Genomic DNA, 22,455 nt, shown 5'->3' with positions numbered 1-22,455 from the left:
ATTTAAATTATGGAGATTGTAGGAAGTTGAGGCAGTTTGGGCTGTAAAGGCAGTCTAGGTTCAGTAGAGAGGGCATTGATGGGACAGCTAAGGATAAACAAAGACAATCTGACGAAAAAAAACAGGCCCGGAGCTCTTCAACAACGCACCACACCTGCTTCTCTGAATGGTCAGTCACTCCATTAGAGCCGCTCCTCTGGTACTGGTCCTCCATTGCCAGGAATGTAGCACCCACCTGGGTGATGCCACGGCTGCTGAAAAGCGCACGAAAAGATACCACATTTTGGCAGTGGTTAGGAGCATTCCCTGAACAGTCCCTGAACTTCCTCTGCTACCTCTGGACACATCATGCAGTCCTTTTGAGTAATATTTCCTAACAGACTAAACAAAATGCCACATTATTTGAATTCAAACAATCAGCTATCTAGCTAGCTAGCTATCAAGCCAAAAATATAGACTTTTCATCACGATCCTGCAACTTTGAGAGTCAAGGCAGGATATAGTGATCATACCCTAGAATATCAACAGAAAATATTTCCAGAATGTTGCTATGTATTCTACATTTTGCCAACACAAATCCTAATTTTAGAATCAGAATGATGGTCAAGACAAGAAATGGAAGAAAGGAAGCTGTGTGAGAATTGGACGATTATACTATTTTATTCAGTTATTTCATTAGTGAGAGCAGGTGTTCATCGTCTTTATACGTCACACACAGTATAATACAAACACATTTTAGACTTTCGTCTCTGCAATACTGCGCAGCAAGAAGGAGATGTGACACTCATGAACACTACCAGTATATTTACACCTGCAGTTCCCTCCTCCAACCACTTGTGTCCCCATGAAGATGAACTTCACAATCATTTAATGTAGCTGTTTTTTAAAAACTTATTCGCATATTTGCTGAGTATTTTCAGTTTTTAGGAAATATCTTTGGTTGGCATATTATACAACATGTATTTAGCTTGGTGCTTGACATTTAAAAAAATTGTTTCCCCCTGTGTCTAATGCAGCTCGTGACATCAGTGTTTACAGACTGGTAGAGGAAGTGGAGTAAGCGAATTCAAGATTGCGAAGAGACGGTGGAATGTACATATCATGCACGTTGTCAGCCAGCGAAGTTCGTTAACGTGGACAAGTCGGTCAGTATCTTTTCGTAAAAATTTCAATTTGCTCTTGATTGGACCAACAACTCTCTAAATTTCACGACGTTTTATCCATTTACGCAGTCAACTGGCTTTGATGGTAAGTTTTTTTATTTTCTGCTGGTCAGCTAGCTAGCAAACTAACAAGCTGCCACAATCATCAATATATTTGTTGCACGGTAGTGATTGGCGCTATCAACTTCTGAGCGTCAACACGAGGGTATAGCCAGCTATGGTCAGTAGTCAGTTCTGGTGTTACTTGACAGATGCAATATTTTATTCCACGGCTTTATAGTTAACGTTCCGTTCTCAGTATTTTGTCAGTCCTGTAACATAGTTAGAGGAAGAAGATGTGTTGTTAGAGAATAACTAATTTTTTTTACTGACTGGTCACTGATCTTTTTCTTGCAGGTCGGGTACAATTTTTAAGAATATGGTTACTCGCATTCTCCAACTGATATTTTGGGACGAAGCTAAGAAGTCAACCGTAGCACATTAATATCCTAAAAACCTACGAGTCATTCATGTCTGAAGGCAAGTGACAAGCTTGACTAGCTCCATCTCGCTCGTCACTTGTCCTAGTTGTAGCTTTACTGTCAGTCTTCAAATGGTGTATTCCCTTCTATCGTCATGAAAAGCACAACTTTTATAACTAACTAAACAAGTTTAGCCTCCCCACAAAGATAACTTTGCTCTAGTTTGCTGCTGTAGCTTGCAAGAAGCTATCAAACCTAATATATTTGACATGGAGCTGTAGGTATCTTACTGTATAATGGACAGAGACAGTGCTGACAATTATCTGTAAGATATTTGTAGTTAAGTTTAAATGTATATATATATTATGTGTAAAGATCATTAATTTTTTGTTAGAGGAAAGCTTGTAGAGTTTTACACTTGCACTAAATTGACCAGAAGCCCATGTACAATGTCGAAAAGATAGCCTAGTTGTTATCTGACATCCCACACTTGAACTGAAAGAAAATGTGTAAGTAGATATTTAAGGCCATATGAAATCCACTCTCTCTACTGTATGACATAAAACCGACAGAGCGACTGTGGATTCTGCTGTAGCCGTCCATCAACCCTGTCTTGCAAACTAAGGACACTGTTACTCAGGAATACCAGGGAACTGATCATCGAGAAGATTTCCCTTAAGGTTCACCTAGAAGGTCACTGCCAACTTTTAAAGCTGTGAATATACTTAATGTAAAGGGCTGAGTTTGTTTTTCTATCCTTATACAGCCTAAGCCTGAAGTAGTCTTTACTGACGACTTGGCCTTATTTTCTATTGATTAAGTGCTACATTGAACATTGCCTAGCTATGGCGGATTCTGGCACCGAGATAGTCGGAGGGGATCTCCTGAGCGTTGTCAAAGATGACTGCTCTCTGACGGAGGCCATTTCTAAAGAGGGCGGCCTTACACCAGGATCATCTGTGGCTAAAGAAAGCCACAAAGCAGAGCCCTTGGACCATGAAGACTCCACCAAAGTCCCATCAGTCAAGACCCCAATTATGGAAGCAGAAGGTTTTGACAAACACAGGGAAACCGCAATCACACCAACCACGTGTGCGGCCATGTCTGAAAACGGCACGACAGAAGACGCTCGATCCACCCTGCAGAGCCAAACTCTGACAGAAGGGAACGAGGAGAGCTCAGAGGCCACGTTTGGAAGGTCGGACGAGTATAGCCAGTCGGCTACCACAGACTCTGCCTCCTTCTCCATCCCCAGCCTGGAGTTCTTTGAGGGCAACACCGGGAATGACGAGCCATTGTCCTCCTACTCTGCCGACGTCCCCTGCCTGGCCAATGATGTCCTGGCTGGCGTCGCTGCTGCCGCAGCCACAGGAGGAGCCACTGCCGCCCCGGACCTAGAGCCCATGATGCCAGCCTACTACTTTGTGAAATGGATCACCTGGAAGGAGAAGAAGACACCCATCATCACACAGAGTGAGAACGGGCCCTGTCCCCTGCTGGCCATCATGAACACCCTGTTTCTGCGCTGGAAGGTAAAGTCGGACTGTAGAACCAGCTAGCTGGGACTAATGGGGTCCATGACTACGCATCTCAATTGTCTTAAGTGGCTTTAGGCCTACTTCATCTGCACTGATCTCAAACCATATGATAGGGGAAAGCACTATATTGTAGGACTATTGGGGGATTTTGCATTCACCGGTCCAATTTTTCAGATTGGTGCAGATCAATGAAATGAGCCAAGAGAGGATGCCACTTTAGACTATTGAGATGCACTTTTACTATTGAGGGACTTCAGTGGCCTTCTTAAGGTGACTGAGAATAAGGATGAGATTGACACACTCTGAGGATGACACCTCCGAGGTGTGTATGCAGGCCAAAATTAGTGATATGACACCGGAGGGAGGGAAGTTTCTAGAGGCAGGACTTACAGGTTCATGTTGGGACCGAGGCCTTCTGAATCCTATAATCTTGTTTGTACCATCAACATGAAAACAGTCAGTCAATTTTAGCTTTTAAAATCAAGCAACACAGAATTTAAGTTCATAAAGGGCAGCATGACTGCTTCAGAGAATCACATTTTTTACAGGTACAGTATTCAAATTCATATATAATTTCAAATATTCAGTTCATTTCACATTTTCATTCAATTTCTTCCACACATATATTTCTTCCACTCGGAAGAGAAAAAGCCCTCCTCATACCACCCATTCCCCATGGGTCTGAAAGTGTAAAAAAAACAAAAAACAAAGGTGTATATTTATGTGTGTGTATATATATATGGTGCTAGTCAAGGAACAATCGAGGCCTGGACAAATATACTTGCCTCTATTAAGAAAGATCTCAGCTAAAGCCTAACACATAGAAACAAAGAAACTATAAAGCCCAACACATACACACACACACGTATATGTGTGTGTGTGTGTATGTGTTGGGCTTTATAGTTTCTTTGTTTCTATGTGTTAGGCTTTAGCTGAGATCTTTCTTAATAGAGGCAAGTATATTTGTCCAGGCCTCGATTGTTCCTTGACTAGCACCATATATATATATATATATATATATATATATATATATATATATATATATATATATATATATATATATATATATATACACCTTTGTTTTTTGTTTTTTTTACACTTTCAGACCCATGGGGAATGGGTGGTATGAGGAGGGCTTTTTCTCTTCCGAGTGGAAGAAATATATGTGTGGAAGAAATTGAATGAAAATGTGAAATGAACTGAATATTTGAAATTATATATGAATTTGAATACTGTACCTGTAAAAAATGTGATTCTCTGAAGCAGTCATGCTGCCCTTTATGAACTTAAATTCTGTGTTGCTTGATATATATATATATATGTGTGTGTGTGTGTTGGGCTTTATAGTTTCTATGTGTTAGGCTTTAGCTGAGATCTTTCTTCACAGAGGCAAGTATATTTGTCCAGGCCTCGATTGTTCCTTGACTAGCACCATTCATTCTCGCTGTCGATAATTCTGTTATAACTTCTAATAATAACTGTATCCAACTTCAGAGAATCTATTGTTAAACGAACATGGGTCAAGAAAAGGGCTTATGAATCAAAATAATGTGTGATTTGTCCCCAGGCCAAGCTACCCACCCAGACAGAAGTAATCACCACAGAGGACCTGATGGCTCACCTTGGTAAGAATACATTACACTGAGGTTGTCACTGGCACATGAAAATGCAACCAATGCATGAAAGTACAAGTAACTAAAGAGGTTGCATATTATCAGGCAGTAAACTAAAGATCATCACTGGCCCTATGCTCCAGGAGCCAATGGCTTAATCATTGAAATATCTAGCAGATTTGAAAATCTATAAGCTCTGACCATTGCCATGGGGAAATATATTATAACGCGCATTCCTGTTTGGTCACTCACTGTCTGAGAACCACATCATACTCCCCCAATTTGTATTTTTGATGTTTCTGCCACAGGAGAGTGTGTATTGTCCATCAAACCCAGGGAGAAGGCTGAGGGAATGGAGCTCAACTTTCAGCAAGTAAACTCACCTCTGTATTTAACACACAAACACAGCAGGTAAACTCCCCTCTGTATTTAACACACAAACACAGACCGGTGTCTGTCCACTTATTTGACACTCACTTATGTGTGTGTTGTCTGAATGTTTTTCTGAAGCTGTGCGCATGCGTGTGTCCGCAGGTGCATGTCTGTCTGTGCTGTCTTTTTTGTAGCTGTGTGCACAATAGTTTGTGATTTGAGTGAGTCATTTTGAAGGGGAAGTGGAGTTCACTACAGAGGCAGAAGCAACGCAGGGTGCTGTCCTTACAGTAAAAGCCGCTATGTAATCGACGCTAAACCACAACAGCTGCCACTTGAATACAAGCATAAGGAGCTTAGGGAACAAGGATTAAAACAGACTATACTGAACCAGGTGGCAAGATGGAGCCTTTTGTGGATGCAGCCTATTCACTTAATGATGTGGTCATTAGCAGCTCTTTAATACAAAGTGACTTACAGTCAGCCCATCTATTCAGTATGTGTGGCTCATGCAGGAATCAAACCCACGTTCTTGGTGTTGTAAGCACCATGATCCAACCACCTGGCTCTGACACTTGAAGCTAAATTACATGCGCTGTTTTGACTGGACAGCTTTTGTTTTTCAACATCAGAGCTGTGGGTGTGTATTCAACAAACTGGTTCATTATTCATTGCTAAGCTCAGAGGATTGTAGTTCGCTGCTCAATTTCACTCAAACAACATATTGTAGGAGTCGACAGTGATAAAGAAATAATAGGCAAAACAGATGTGGACAGGTATGATTGAGTGCAGGTCTCTTGGAAGCCCTTGTGAACTTTGTATTACAAGATTAACCTGCATATTCATTTAGCCTTATCGCACACCATTCTCATTTCCATACCGCATATGTCACTGGAACTGAAGTGTAAACCATATGAGAAATCAATCTAGGAACTGCTGATACTGGACTTCTGTGCAACCAACTCTACGTTTTATGCAAGTACGATTCGATTCCATCTCAGCTCAAAATATGAACTCAAAATACTCATAGAAAATGGTCTGATCTTCAATTTATGTAGTTAATCTTAGTTCGATCTCTATATCGACTGTAATCAAAACAGAAGTAACCCCCAATCCTGGTTTCCAACTCAGTTTCCAACCTCTGTAGTTTTCTGATATTTTTTTTCTTTGATTTCGCAGAACATGAGCGATGCCATGGCAGTTCTGCCAAAGCTGTCCACTGGCCTTGATGTCAACGTGCGCTTCACGGGCGTGTCAGACTTTGAGTACACTCCAGAGTGTATCGCCTTTGACCTGCTGGACATTCCACTCTACCATGGCTGGCTGGTGGACCCTCAGGTAAGCCACATTGTAGAACATGTGAATGTAAAAGCCCTCCTTTCACAATTAATGCCCCAAATCCCTTGTTTAGGGCTTCAGTTTAAAATGATTTTCTTTCTCCAGAGCCCTGAGATGGTTGCAGCGGTGGGAAAGCTAAGCTACAACCAGCTGGTAGAGAAGATCATCGACTACAAGCATTCGGCCAACAGTAGCCTTGTCAGTGAAGGTAGAGGACCTTCCAAATCCTTACTTCGCATACATTTGAGTTGTCACTAAACCTTGTTCTGGTGTGCTACAGGTGGTGCAGACTCAGACTTCTATTCAAGCCCAGCTCTAAAAAAACTGGTTTCATTTACAAGGGTCTTGATAATTAATCCCAATCGCATTCTGTACTCTGTCTCCCCCCTCTTTCTCACAAGCATACATGTTCACTTGGCCGTTTCCTCTGTAAAACAATCATCACTCTATTGTGTTTATACTTCTCCATCTCTGTGCTATCAGGTTTGGTGGCAGAGCAGTTTCTGGAGTCCACAGCGACCCAGCTGTCGTATCATGGACTTTGTGAACTCAACACTACTGTCAAGGAGGGCGAGCTGTCCGTATTCTTCAGAAACAACCACTTTAGCACTATGATAAAGCACAAGGTGTGTGTGTGTGTGTGTGTTAAATTAATTTACCAAAGGCTCAATCTATAGGGTTCACCATTGCAGATAGAAATGTAATATATAGAACAGACTGTATTCTACATGATAGAGGCATGTAGCACGTTCTGTAACGTTCCCTGCTCAAGCGCCCTGGAGTAGCACAACATTATCTAAAACGCTGCTCACCTCCCCCCAGTGAATTACTTCTAACCTTTGACCTTGTGACCCCACAGGGCCACCTGTACCTACTGGTGACAGATCAAGGCTTCCTGCAGGAGGAGGGGCTGGTGTGGGAGAGCCTGCACAATGTGGAGGGTGACGGGAACTTCTGCGACTCAGACTTCCGCCTGTGCCACCCGCCCCAGAGGAGTGTCTCCGTGACACAGCCCGAAGACCTCACTCCCCAGCAGCAGCAGAGACAGATCGACCAGGTCAGTGACCCCCCCCCCCACTTCACCACACAGCTTCATCGTTTTCAGTTTGAGGATACCTGTTATTTGAGAAGCACCCAGATGCAGTGGGCAGTATCTAATGCGCTACTGAGACAATCTCCATATCTTAAGCTGCAGCTAGATACTTATTAAGGCTTTTTTATGGGTAGAACTGCCACGCTGTCTGTGTCTAACTTGATCCTAACTTGAGATCTGTGTGTACTGTAAATTATGCATTGCCATTAAGGATTTCGGCCTCTATGCACATTTCCATGACCACACATTCACTCACCCTGTGGTGGATGCTTGGTTGCCAGGACTACCTGGTGGCCATGTCTCTGCAGCAGCAGCAGGGGGCGGCCCCGGGGCCCCTCAGTGACCTGGACCTGGCCAGACGGCTGCAGGAGGAGGAGTACCAGCAGCAGCAGCAACAAGGAGGTCCCTCCCAGGCCCCAGCACAGCAGGTAACCAACCACACTGTCTGGACATTTACTAGAAGGAAAGAGTACCCTAGGATTTAATTCAATACTTCAACAGAATGAAAGATTAACCCAATACACCATTATAGACCAGTGGTATTCAAAGTCGAGGGGGAACTGCAGTGGGGTCACCATAATTATTTTAAAAAAATTTGTAGGAACAACAAATTAAGAGTACAGATTATTGTATCGCATAATGTACAAACGTTTTTGAGAGATTTGAAAAATGTAATTTTATTGAGTACATTTGTTAATTTGGATAAGAGATGAAAATGTAATGAATTGAAGGTTTATTTCTTGATGTAAAAATCTAAATGTTCAGATTTTGAAGATTGTCATTAGATTTGGGGTGGGATGTGGTCGCAAGAAATCATTGTGGGAAAATGGGGTCCCCAGAAATTATTGTGAAAAAAATGGGGTCCCTGCTATAAATTTGACCACTGGTATATACAATTGGTAAAGAAACAGTGCCCACTGGTGCTTTTTCAATTACACTACAAATTATTTGAGCAGAAAATGTGGACACATTGCATTCTCTCACAACAGTGGATTATTGTACTTTTCTGGTACAACTTTCTGTTATCTTTGATTCACATCTGCCTAAAAAGTCCCCTTGATAATGACAAAGATCCTACATAGAAGTTTGTCCACTTCCTTCCTGTATGACGGTTTGTTTTGCTTCCAGGTGAGAGGTCAAGCAGCAGCCCAGCCAGGAGGTCCGAGGAGACGGGAGAAAAAGGATGATTCGGACTGTGCCATATTATAGCGATACCTAACCTTACCCTAGTCTCCATGATCTCCCTATGATTTTAACCTGCACTTCTTTGCATTAAGCCAACCCCTAACACACACATACATATATATATATCTATACATATACACACACTACCAGTCAAAAGTTTGGACACCTACTCATTCCAGGGTTTTTCTTTATTTTTACGATTTTCTATGTTGTAGAATAATAGTGAAGACATCAAAACTATGAAATACCACAAATGGAATCATGTAGTAACCAAAAAAGTGTTAAACAAATCAAAATATATTTTATATTTGAGATTCTTCAAATAGCCACCCTTTGCCTTGATGACCGCTTTGCACACTCTTGGCATTCTCTCAACCAGCTTCACCTGGAATGCTTTTCCAACAGTCTTGAAGGAGTTCCCACATATGCTGAGCAGCACTCTGCGGTCCCACTCATCCCAAACTATCTCAATTGGGTGGAGGTCGGGGGATTGTGGAGGCCAGGTCATCTGATGCAGCCCTCCATCACTCTCCTTCTTTGTAAAATGACCCTTACACAGCCTGGAGGTGTGTTGGGTCATTGTCCTGTTGAAAAACAAATGATAGTCCCACTAAGCCCAAGCCAGATGGGATGGCGTATCACTACATAATGCTGGTTAAGTGTGCCTTCAATTCTAAATAAATCACAGACAGTGTCATCAGCAAAGCCCCCCCCATACCATAACACCTCCTCCTCCATGCTTTACGGTGGGAAATACACATGCGGAGATCGTCCGTTCACCCACACCGCGTCTCACAAAGACACGGCGGTTGGAACCAAAAATCTCCAATTTGGACTCCAGACCAAAGGACAAATTTCCACCGGTCTAATGTCCATTGCTCGTGTTTCTTGGCCTAAGCAAGTCTCTTCTTCTTATTGGTGTCCTTTAGTAGTGGTATCGTTGCAGCAATTCGACCATGAAGGCCTGATTCACACAGTCTCCCCTGAACAGTTGATGTTGAGATGTGTCTGTTACTTGAACTCTGTGAAGCATTTATTTGGGCTGCAATTTCTGAGGCTGGTAACTCTAATGAACTTATCCTCTGCAGCAGAGGTAACTCTGGGTCTTCCATTCCTGTGGCGGTTCTCATGAGAGCCAGTTTCATCATAGCGCTTGATGGTTTTTGTGACTGCACTTGAAGAAACTTTCAAAGTTCTTGAACTGTCCCGTATTGACTGACCTTCATGTCTTAAAGTAATGATGGACTGTTGTTTCTCTTTGCTTATTTGAGTTATTGCCATAATATGGACTTGGTCTTTTACCAAATATGGCTATCTTCTGTATACCCCCCCTACCTTGTCACAACACAACTGATTGGCTGAAACGCATTAAGGAAAAAAAATCCAAAAATTTAACTTTTAAGAAGGCACACCTGTTAGTCACCTGGAATGCATTTCAATTATCTCATGAAGCTGGTTGAGAGAATGCCAAGAGTGTGCAAAGCTGTCAAGGCAAAGGGTTGTACCTCACTCACTACCACCTCACCTATGTTCTTCTTTGAACAGCCAGGCCAGAAGGTGGCAGTACTAGTCCCGCTTTGCAAGACCACCGAATATAATCTAAATTGAGGCACCAGAGAGGAAATCCAATGCAGTTGGTGGGTTACAGCAGCTGAGCGTCATCCAAGACACATTACAACCCAGGTAGACTCATGAAACGCATCTGTGGTCTGCTTCTATTCATCGTTCACTGCCCTCCTTGATAAATATGAGAGGCGTTTGTAATGGTGGTCTGGTTTGGTTTCTATGGCAATGAGGCAGGCAGTGGTCTGCTTTGTAAGATAAGTGGGGGGAAAAGCTAAGGTCTAAATTAAAGGGCAGTCAATACAGCTGACCAGATGATGTAACTTTTAAATTGCACATAGGAGATGCAAAAAAGTTTGGTTAAAATTTGAGCTAAAGTTAAAGATGACTATATGGGAGTAAGAGAAGAAGAGTCCCATTTAAAGGTCCAATGCAGCTGTTTTATCTCAATTTAAAATAGTTTCTGGGTAACAATTAAGTCCCTTACTGTGATTTATTTTGAATTAAAATGGTCAAAAAGAAACTAATAGCTTCTTAGCAAAGAGACATTTCTCAAGCAAGAATTTTGATAGGACTGTCTGGGAGTGGTGTGAGTGGGGAGGGGAAAACTAGCTGTTATTGACAGCGGTTTGGAGGTGTGATGTCACCAGGCAGGCCAACATTTCGTCTCACCACCATAGAATGACATTTCAGGCGTCTTTTAAAATGGCTCTTACACTAAAAACGGCATTGTAATCTTTCAGAATTTCACTGTTATTCCAACCTCAGTGTGGAATATATATAAAACACAGGAAAATCATGTTGACTACACTAAGGTTTTTAAGCAAACCTGGGACTTGAACCAACTATGAGAAGTCGGCATTTGATTTACAGTACTTACAAACAAAGGTCAGTTCAGGCGGTTACTGCAGTTTTGCGAAGGTCGGATATACAGGCCCTTTTGAAGTAGCTTCAGGGGGAGGGAATTTCAGCAACACACTACAGTACTAGACCACACCTTGAAGTCTTAATCGTCGCCACTTCTTGCTTTGTATTTAATTTGTCATGTCAGTAAAGGAAAATCTAAACAAACTCATGGTGTCCAATGACTAATTTGTCTGGTGAATGTCATTCATTATTTCACAATTGACTCATTCAACCAATATGTAATGATACTGTACACAGCTGGTTTTATATCTGTTGTTTTTACCTGCCAAGCTCCATTTTCTAATTCTTGTGGAAACGTTTTTGAATGTTCTTAAAGGGTTACAGTGGAACCGGACACTAAAATGGAAGTTACTCACGCATACAAACACACATATTTATTTTCCACTTGTTGCAGGACCATTGCAGTTTTTCCAAAACCAATCATAGGTTTTTCTTCCCTTGCAGCCTCTTCTCTTCTGGCTGCCTTTGTGTTCTTTGGTTTCCACCTTTCTCATATCTTCCTTTGTCTTGAGGTCCTCCTGTTTCTTCTAGTCAGCTTTAATCCGTTTCTGTGTAAGTTTGTCCCACTCGTTCTCACTCTTAAAAGCAGCCAGATACTTGTTTCTGACTACCTTGACCCATTTCTCCTTTATGAAATCCTTCTGGGCCTTCTTAAACTTAATATCTTTGTGATGCCTCTTTTATCCCAACTTCTTGTTCTTCTCCTACTTCTGTCTCTCATTTTCCATCTTTTTCTGCTCCATCTTTGATGGCTCTTTCCATGACAGACCAGGGGAAAGCTATTATCCTATTGATGTCACTTGCTAAATCCACTTCAAATCAGCGTAGATGAAGGGGAGGAGAGGTTAAAGCCTGGAGACATGGATTGTGTATGTGTGCCATTCAGAGGGTCAATGGGCAAGACAAAATATTTAAGTGCCTTTGAACGGGGTATGGTACACTGATACGTTCTCATACTTACAGCTATACATACTCACATTCACACACGAACCCCACCTTCAACAGGTCTGATCACATACAAGGCCCCTGGATAGGCAATCGAGTAGGCTACTTCCTTACATCAAACTAGATGTAGCTCCGGCGCTGATGTGCTCTGGCATTTACAGGACAGAGCGTACTCACCAATTCTTGCCCTCTCACTGTTTATTCTCTTCCCCTTGCGCCTTATCGCTCTATATTTGTATCTGTTTATGCAACCTATCTTCCTTGGCCATGCATGTATGTGATAGAGACAGAGATACTAATACTTTATGGGAATTAACCTTGTTCTTAGAATCAGCACTGTAGAACATAGCGTGTATAATAAGTATAGTGTTAATTGCAGTGTAGCCTAGGTTGCCTCTGGCTATGAATGTTTCTGTACTTGTATCAGTACATTTTTGGCTAATAACATAGACCTAACAATTATTGTAAATGTGTGTACCTTGTGTTATAATAACCTATTTTCAATTTAAATGATAGGACTGACTGAAAAGCTGACTTCCTCCATTATAGGCTCCTGGTTGTAATTATTACATGTGTAAGCCCACAACAGCATTGCTGTTAGATAGCTTCATTTATTTAGTTAGCTATACGAAATTAATAATAGCCTAAAACTTATATTAGCTGTATGGCTAGCTTTATTCAAAATAGCAGAACATACCTGCCAGGCGACAAGTCAGCTCTCCCGCGCTGCCTCTCTTTACGCGAAAATCGTCATGCAGACTTGTGCCCTCATGGAGATACCGTGCAGTGGATAATTAATACTGAGGTATTAATTTGTGATACTTCACTGGGCTAAAACAAGGTTTACTCGTTCATTCGTGTCGGTCAACCACTGAAAACATAAATGTGTCAAACTTTGTCTGCCTCTTCTTATCCATTTGGTGGAATTTCAACCATGCTCCCCTGTCTTCTCTGCTTCCCACCCCTCCTCGTGCACTTCTCCAATCCTTCCTCTCAGTCTCACAACAAGAGGATAATGCTAGTGTCTCGTTTCCCCTAGCAACCAGTTGCTATAGGAATATTCCTTAGTAATTCAAAGTGTTGATGATGATGATGAAGAGTCCAGATGTATGACCACGATAGTTAGATTAGGCTAGTTATTCAATCAAACACATTTATTTTACAATTATAGACCCCTAACCTAGGAAGAAATGTGTCTCTTATAAACGTCTGTGTGCAGTTACAGGTAGCATACTCCAAAAACTAGAGAAAATTCGACAAAAAATATATTAAATCCACCTTTTGCAAAGTCCTCGGCATTTTAGCTGTGCACATCTCACATTTCCCAACACCGTTGCAGTAACTAGTCGTTTCTATGCGAAGCGGCTGCGGCCGCTTGTAGAAGTAGCCTTAATGACAGCACTTCCCACAGTGCGACCAAAAGAAAGATCTACACATATGCAAGGGGTATTTATCGCTCAATACAAAAAGTGGATTTAATATTTTTCTGAATATTCTCTGTTTTTTGGAGTTCCACCTGCAACTGCACACAGATGTTCATAAGAGACAAGTTTCTTCCGAATCGAGAACAAAGAAAGTATCGCCAAGGTTTGTAAAAAAATATCCTGATTATGGTAAACAGCAGCCTATGCAAGATCTCAGATGAGCTTTAGCTCTGCCACTGAGGTTCGTGTTTACATGGCCATCTAGGAGTAATGTTAGAGGCTTTGATTCAGTTAGTCTACTGGGAGGAGAAGATTTGTCTTTCCCCAGGATACCCTTGCTTGTGGAGATAATGCTAGCAACCGAATGCTTTAATAAAGGATGAAGGTATAGTAGACCCAAGTAGCCTATTGTAAACTGTAACACATCTCACAATTAGAGTAACATGCACTTTTATCATTGGGGACATCACACTTTGTGCTATAGAGTATAGACTGTTAGGTTTAACAACATTTCCAAAACTCCATACCTGATCATAGGCTTTTGTTTTGAAATGTGTATTCCAGTAATGTTAATTTTATCACCAGCACTTTTGGAACCATAGCACCACTGTAGCTATATAATCCAACCACCTTGACTGATGACTGTCAATTCCTGCTGGAAGTTTCTAACTTTCACAGACTAACCAACCTTTTCTAACTTTCACAGACTGACCAAACTTTTTTCACAAACGTTTTTAGAGTAAGATTGTTGGTCATGAAGATGTCCCTTTCCTAAAATAGTGTAGCAAACAAGGGGCGGGGAAGCGAACCCAGCTTACATGCGTGAAAGGCACACACCCTACGCATCGCTCCAACAGACTTAACCCACTTGGTCAGAATTGTAATGTGGCTCACTGTATTAGCGAGGATCACTACACCGTTTCGACCACTTTGACCACCAATATGCAGCCTACAGTTTTTTAGAGAGACAATAGATTTGTGGGAGTCCTTCGTAATTAAAACACTAACCAGCCGTAACATACGCATTCGATTTCTATTGTCTGCCATTTTCTTTTAGCCTCTGATTACTTTTATCTCCTAATGAAGATTTGTGTTGGTGTACTGGTTTTCCTTAACAGCCACCCTCTTTGGATGTATTATTGTTGCCGGCTGTACAGCCAGAGCTTGTGTGCTCGCCCAGGGTTTCAATTTTAGTCTATTTTAGGATTAGGGTTATGTCATGAAACGTGGGCTACTAGGCCTACATTATAAATATGATACAATCAGCATTTCACTTTGGATATGAATAATCCAAATTATCAATCAGTTATCAAAACGCTCAGATATAACCACCAGGGCAGGAGGGCGAAGATATGAGAAGAGTAGGCTATCTCAGCTGATTTATGCAGGAGATTTAAAATAATAATGTAAAACATATCTGTAGGCTTTTTAGTAACTATTTGAATGATGTTTTAGTCCAATGCATGTTGGTTGAACGCTTTGACACCTTGAACGTGAAAGTGAGTGGTTCAGTGAGTGTCTCCGCCTAGAACATCACAGAGCTGATGAACGCAGCAACGTTCTTTTTCAGAACCATGGCGAGCGCATTGTGACGCTGTCCCTTCTACTACTCAGAGCCATTGATACAGTATTTTCTAAATGGTTATACTCCTACTGTTCTCTAAACAATGGTTTCATAGTTTACAATTGTATAAACTCCCAAATCATGCTCAAAATTCAATTTAATTGATGTCACTGTTGAGTGTTTTTTAATCAGTTTGATAAACATGTTTGTCCCATTGTGACATAGCCAACCATGACTTATGGAAGAATTTGACGTATTAATGGTCCCTATAAAACCCTGTAATTCTAAGAAAGAATTGTCAGATGGTTTTGAACTCAGTCAAAATCACTGCAGTATGTAGAGCGATAATGAGTAGGTCTATGTTCAGTCGTTTGTTGACAGCGACCCCGCTGAGATTCCTCCGCGAGAGGCCGCTTCTGAGTGCAGCTGGCCTGTTGTTTGCGTCCGGTTCGGCAGTCTACTTTTATAGCAAATATTACGGTATCGGTGAGGATGCACTGGCCACCGTGGAGAGCGTGGACCGTGTTGTCACGGTTGAGGAGGGTAAGTTTACATATTTGACAATGTCTAAATAGTAATAGTCCCAAATGCCACCCAATACCCTATTTCTTATTTTGACCAGGACCCATAGTTCTATGGTTAAAAGGCGCTGGTCAAAAGTAGTGCACTAAATAGGGAATAGGGTGTCATTTAGGTAGCAATCATGGTGATTACATTTTTTACAGTGTAGCCCTAGATTAACAACAACAAACAAACTTGCTCCTTTGAAACCAAACCTTTGCTTTAGGTTTAATTGAACATGTTGGTACATTATGCAGACACATAAATACATTTGATGTCTTACAATATAAAACACAAGTAAATATATGATCAGCCTAACTACATGGACAGATGTCTGGTGTCTTGTAGCTAGTATTTCTTAAACTTAGAGAAAACAATCCTTTATTGTTTTTCATAAAGATAATGAGCCCACCCTGGACCAGGAGGACCCAGTCCTTGTTCAGGTAAGAATGCTGCAGGCCTATCAATAGCTTGGGTGCCAGTCTTTCTGCTCTCTTGCCAATTCCATCGTGGCAATATGATATTGGCATCACAATCCCATAAGGAGTGGACAGAGAGCTGAAACAGACTGGCACCCAGGCTATAACAATACTGCTTCATTAGCAGGATTGGTTCAATAACAATCTGTCATTCAAACTGTCATTTTACTGACTCATAAATTGATCCTGATTTTCTTCCTTAGTATGTGGTTGAGGAGGTTGGGCACCGGCCCTGTCTGGCTTTAATCCCTTGGTCTGGACCTCTGTGGGTTCCCAGCTCTGTAAGTCCATCCATTCTGATACTCTTTGGTCTTCTCTCTGGTCTTAAAACTGGTTTATGTACTTTAAACATAAACATGACGTTTTCTGAAGAACAATATGGAAATACATTTCTGTAAACATATTCCCTATTTTTTATAACTGCAGCCAACATATTACCTTACCCATGCTGGGAGGATGCTGCTGAGAGAGCTGGCAGTGTTAAACACGCAGGTAACCATGCAGATTATTGGACAAAGCTCATCTGATCTAATAGGCAGGATTACCTTCAGTATCCACTACGGTAGTGAAATACTTTGATGTTCGTTCCCTCATTTTCTCACAGATAGCTAGGAGGATGGTATGGAATGAACTGTCCTCTCAAAATGAACAGGTAGCCATTCATATGCAGGTACCTCAGATGTTTCCTTAACCTTTCAACACAGACCTGTGTAGTGTCTCAGAATCTATCATGCAGTAGCCTCCTCTTGTGATCCTCCCTATAGCAGTCTGTCAGACCTATAGGCTACCTGTCTATCATTCAAACTGACTTTTAATTTGATCCTGTCTTGTTCCTTAGTATGTGGATGAGGAGGTTGGGCAGCGGACCTGTCTGGCTTTAATCCCTTGGTCTGGTCCTCTGTGGGTTCCCAGCTCTGTAAGTCCATCCATTCTGATACTCTTTGGTCTTTAGACTGGTTTATGTAACTTAAACATAAACATGATGCTTTCTGTAGAACAATATGAAAATACATTTCTGTAAACATATTCCCTATTTTTGTAATAGTCTGTAACACTGCAGCCAACTTATTACCTTACCCATGCTGGACGGATGCTGGTGAGAGAGCTGGCAGTGTTAAACACACAGGTAACCATGCAGATTATTGGACAAAGCTCATTTTATCTAATTGGCAGGATTACCTTCAGTATCTACTATGGTAGTGGGATACTTTGATGCCCTTAAAACTGTTCCCTCATTTTCTTACAGATTTGCAAGACTGAGCAGCACATTTTCATCTCTCGTGCTGGCATGATGGTATTGGATGAACTGTCCTCTCAGCTTGAAGAGGTAGCCATTCATCTGCAGGTACTTCAGACATGTTCTTAACATTTATATCTCAGACCTGTGTATTTCAACTATTATCATTGCAGTGGCCTCCTCTTGCAATCTTCCCTATGCCAATATTTTACTCCTATACAGTACCAGTCTATCATTCAAACTGACTCTTAAATTGATCCTGTCTTGTTCCTTAGTACGTTGATGAGGAGGTTGGGCACCGGTCCTGTCTGGCTTTAATCCCTTGGTCTGGACCCTTGTGTGTTCCTATCTTTGTGAGTCTATCCATTCTGATACTCTCTGGTCTTTAGAGGATATTAAAGATTAACATCAAGTCACTAGTTTTCTATAAAACCACATAATGAAAAAACATATTCCCTTGTCTTCATAGCCTGTCTTCTCCAAGGCCAAACCAGTCTACTACCTCACTCGTGCTGGGAGAATGCTGGTAACAGAGCTTGCAGTGTTAAACACACAGGTAACCAAACACATTATTAACCAAAGCTCATCTGATCTTATAGGGAGAATTTACTTTACCCTGTTCCCTTTTTTTTCACAGACTTCCAAATTGGTTATTGAGGAGCCTACCATTCACCTCACTGAAGCTGGGAGGCTAGTGCTTGACGAACTGTCAGCACCTTCAGATAGCCATTCACAGGTAGTCAATCACATTATTAGACAGTCATAGCTGATTAGTAATAGTACACATTACCATGTCCTCTATCTCCACAATTGTGTGTCTTATTAATCACAGAGCAATCTCTATAATTAGGGGATGTCTTTGTTTTTCAGCCAAATAGGGAAGACTCTGGTTTTCCCTATGAGAAGTTGCAGCTGGTTGGGAACTGGGGTTCGTTTCATTTCCATTACTGGAATATCCATTATGGACGAGTGCAGGTACTTCAGACATATTCTTAACATTTATGAACACACCTGTGTATTTGAACTCCCAATTGTCTCTGGGTTTTCTTTTGTATGTCTGTCCCTAATTGAAACCTAGGGGAAACTTGTCGTACGAACATCATGTGGGCTCTATATCACTGCCAGGGATTATACTCAGAACTGAAATCGCCTGCCAAATGTTATAGACATCTACAGCTAACATATAGAGAGAGGTCTGGAGACTGAAGGAGTTTTTTCTTTATAGCAAAATGAAGAGGACATGCATCACCTGTGCATTGTGAGGGGAGTGGAGAAGCAGCTGTGGTGGAGCAGAGTCATCCAGGAAAAAATCCTGGACCCATGGGTGAGAGATTCTCAACTGGTCTTTCGTCTCAAATGCACCTGATTTGTGTCAAATGACGCACATGCTATAGGTCTACTTATATTTCCTGGATGAAATGTAATGTTTCTCTGTCTCTTTTAAAGGGTCTCGTCCAGGTGGTCCTCACCAACAAGAAGCTGATTGGTATTAAGGTACAGTCAGGCAATTTTTCACAGAAAAAATGTAAAGTGGCAAATGTCCATTTACCTATTTGAATAAATACATGTTGACAGAAAATGAAATTACACGTTCTAATCTCTTGCCTCATTTTTAGTTCCTTGGTAGAAGGATCCATGGACTCATGTCCGGCCTTGTCAAGAGGAGGTCTGAGTTCACCTATTATGAGGATGCCCAGGTACACCCCGTGTTATGATTTATTTCAGTGTTTGGTTGAGGGGTTTTCAATATGGTGGTTTTCAGTGTTGGGCTGACAGTGTCACATGTTGTGTGTTAAACAGCAGGTGGATATCTCCACCACAGTGGAGGGGTACCAGGAGAGGGGGGATGAGATGATGGCATATCAGTTCTCCACCTCTGACATCATCACCACCCCTCATGAGCCGTCCTCTGGCTCCTCTCACCAGTTCCCCCAGAATTCTCCGTCTCCCCCTTTCCCTTCCGATTCCCCTCCCAGTCCCCCTCCACCTTACCACTCCACCCAGGACCAGGACCAGACCCCTGACAGCACTCCTCAGGTAAAACTCTTTCTACAGTCAATAATTCTTATTTCATTTGTACTTGTGTGTACAGGTGTGTGTCATTGTTTTGGTATCGATAGGTTTGTGTTGTCTGTCAAGGGTCAAGTTGTTAGGTCAAGATGAAAGTATTGTTATGATGTCACTGAATGTTTTGTCTGCTTCAGTTGATGTTGCAGGTGAAATGCAGTTTAGTAGAGTTTAAGTTAATGTGATGTCTGTTTTAGGAGTTTGAGGAGGAGTTTGTGGAGGAGCAAAATAATGCTGCAGATGTGCCCCAGTTGCGGTTTGTTCGCTTTCATGTGTTCATCTATAGTAAAAACCTTTGCTTTGAAATAATCTGCCCAATATTGTAGTTATACAGATGTAGGATCTTAATTTGAGACAGTTTGCTACAGCAGGAAAATAATCCTGCAGCAACAGGATACATTTTTCGTTAGGGCAAATCGAGTCTAAAATTTCAAAGTGGAAATTACAAACTTGAAAATTCCAAATACGTTACAAGTTTGCATTTCCTGCCGTGCAGGAAAATTCTCAGCAACAAAAGAGTGATCAAATTAAGATCCTACATTGGTATGGTCTTTCTGAATCCTGCAGTTATAATATAGGCTAACATAAAATTATTTCTTAATTTCATGGCACTGATGTTTTAGCTTCTTAGGTTGAACATTTGTTATTGAACATTTCTATTTACAGGCGTTACTTTGAAAACCAAGGGACAACCAACTTCTCTCTGAGGCTGGCCGCTATCAGACGTGCTATGGAGGTGAGAAAATGTGAATTTAGCACCTTTTGTATTTCACTTCATGAACATTTCTGGACTATTTGTAAATGTACTGTCTTGTTCTCACAGGCTCTGACATCCTCAGACAGTACCTCCCTCAATTACCTCACCCACGCTGGGAGGATGGTGTTGAGTGGATTATCCGAGCTCAACCAGCAGGTAACCAATTACATAATTGTGCAACGTTCATCAGACCAGATATATAGTTCCCACTGGGCACAGATGTCATTTCAACGTCTCGTTTTGATTTACATTTGGTTGAGTTGTCAACTAATGTGAATTCAATGTGAAATCCCCCAAAAAATTAACGTAATTGGATTTAGGTTAAAAGACGAAATTCCCTTACGTTGATGACTTCTTTCAAATCCAATCAGTTTCCCACTTTGATTCAACATCATCACATTGACATTTTTTATTGATACAACATTGATTCAACCAGTTCTTGCACAGTGGGTTACATTTAGGCAACAGTGATTCATAGGGTTTAGTTGAAAAGTTTCAACGTCATACTAGCCAAACAATCGGAGGCCCTTTGAATTACAGACCTGAATCTTTGAGTTTATGATCTAAGTTTTAAGGAATTTTATGATTGTTTTGTTTTGAGGATGTGAGGCAGTTTCAGCAGGCCTACGACCTACTGGTGAACTTCATTAATGAGCCAGCAAACAGGGAGCGACTAGAGCAGGAGATGGCTCTCGTAGGAGTAGGTCTACATGCAAGCTTGAGCGTTAGCTGCAGGCACCGTCTTCTCATCTAACATCTACTCAATGAGACTTTCTAAAGTGCTTGTCAATGAAGATTATGTAATTATCCTATTTGTTTGACTTCAGATCGACCGCATCAACTTCGCAGATGTTTTTTATGAATTCGTTCTACTAAGCCTTCTAGAAGGAAAGACATCTCTTCCTATATCTGTAAGTGGCCCTAAGAATGGAACATCCTGTTGTTTATCTATGCTATACACACTGTTGTCATATCAGATCTGTAGACACTCACTCATGTCCCCTGTTCCTTCTCCAGGAGCCTGGTAGCTTCCTTTATCTGCTCCTGCAAGTCATAATGAGGATTGACCCTCCTGGAGGAGCCTGGACAGAGGCTGCTGAGAACTTCTACCTCCTCGTTATGGTACATTTGTCTCTCTCTCTCTCTCTCTCTCTCTCTCTCTCTCTCTCTCTCTCTCTCTCTCTCTCTCTCTCTCTCTCTCTCTCTCTCTCTCTCTCTCTCTCTCTCAATAATAGTTGATTATGTGTCTGTTGTCAACAGGACCAGATGAAGGCATGGCTAGAATCCATCTTCAACCTCAATGAGTCAATCTATGAAAGCCCAGAGAGGCTCTCGGGGGAGGTGATGCAGAATCTAGAAATACAGGTTGAGTTCCTGCTGTCCAGCCTGGATTAAGATTCCCAAACTGAGCTGAGGGCCCCATCACAAAATAAAGTGTTTTGCATTTAAACATTATCTGTCAATCGTAAACAAATGTTACATCATGTGTAGGGGAGAGTGGGGTAAGTTTAGCAATTTTTTACATTCAGCATTACTCTGTCAAGGGAAATATAGTATTCTTTCAAAAATATACAGTATCTGTCACGACTTCCTCCGAGGCTGCCCCTCTCCTTGTTCGGGCAGGCTTCGGCGTTTGTCGTCACCGGCCTTCTAGCCACTGCCGCTCCTCATCTCATCATTCCATTTGTTTTGTCTTGTTTATTACACACACCTGGTTCATATCCCCTCATTAGTACCTGTATAAGTGTTCCCTCTGCCCCCTTGTCTTTGTGTGTGATTGTTTATTGTGGAGGAGAGAGAAGCTCGGTGGAGCTCCATGTATTTTGTATCGCCGGGAATATTCCCTGTGTGCCTTGTATTTTCCAGTGCCCCTGTTTTGTGCACTGGAGTGTTTTTACTAGGGGTGTAACGATCCATCTACTACATCGATGTATTGATTTATATTCCTATGATCCAACTACATCGATCTGTGCTCGGCAAGTTGGCCTTTTGGACAACATATATTGATCTAACATCGTTTTAAAATGTAATAAATCGATTGTATCGATACTAGGAAATAACCCATTGGATTTAAGCACGTCAGACTTTATATGGATGTTTTTTCTTAGCACTTTTAATGATAAAGGCTTTAAACATTACTCGATTCACTCTGCCTATCCGTGACGTCA

At 41.5% G+C, this 22,455-nt stretch overlaps 1 protein-coding gene across 4 annotated transcripts; it reads left to right on the top strand.

The window, feature by feature from the left end:
• Window positions 1–907: 907 nt before the first annotated feature.
• LOC311132965 (ubiquitin carboxyl-terminal hydrolase MINDY-1-like) lies at window positions 908–8,802 on the top strand. 4 transcript variants are annotated; one of them, XM_084166361.1, is made up of 10 exons: window positions 908–1,248; window positions 1,560–3,156; window positions 4,730–4,787; window positions 5,084–5,148; window positions 6,327–6,485; window positions 6,591–6,693; window positions 6,969–7,111; window positions 7,345–7,542; window positions 7,860–8,006; window positions 8,707–8,802. In XM_084166361.1, the coding sequence occupies exons 2-10, from the start codon at window positions 2,470–2,472 to the stop codon at window positions 8,785–8,787; spliced, it is 1,641 nt and encodes a 546-aa protein (XP_084022487.1). In that variant the 5' UTR covers window positions 908–1,248; window positions 1,560–2,469; the 3' UTR covers window positions 8,788–8,802. The 4 variants fall into 4 exon arrangements, with proteins under 4 accessions (XP_084022487.1, XP_084022490.1, XP_084022489.1 ...); XM_084166364.1 differs by having other exon boundaries at window positions 1,017–1,145; window positions 2,391–3,156; XM_084166363.1 differs by having other exon boundaries at window positions 1,017–1,145.
• Window positions 8,803–22,455: the final 13,653 nt, after the last annotated feature.

Source organism: Coregonus lavaretus (genome assembly GCF_964263955.1).
Source record: "Coregonus lavaretus genome assembly, chromosome: 7".
Taxonomy (NCBI): domain Eukaryota; kingdom Metazoa; phylum Chordata; class Actinopteri; order Salmoniformes; family Salmonidae; genus Coregonus; species Coregonus lavaretus.
The sequence above is the reverse complement of the archived record's forward strand: the minus strand, read 5'-3'. Positions and strand labels throughout refer to the sequence as shown.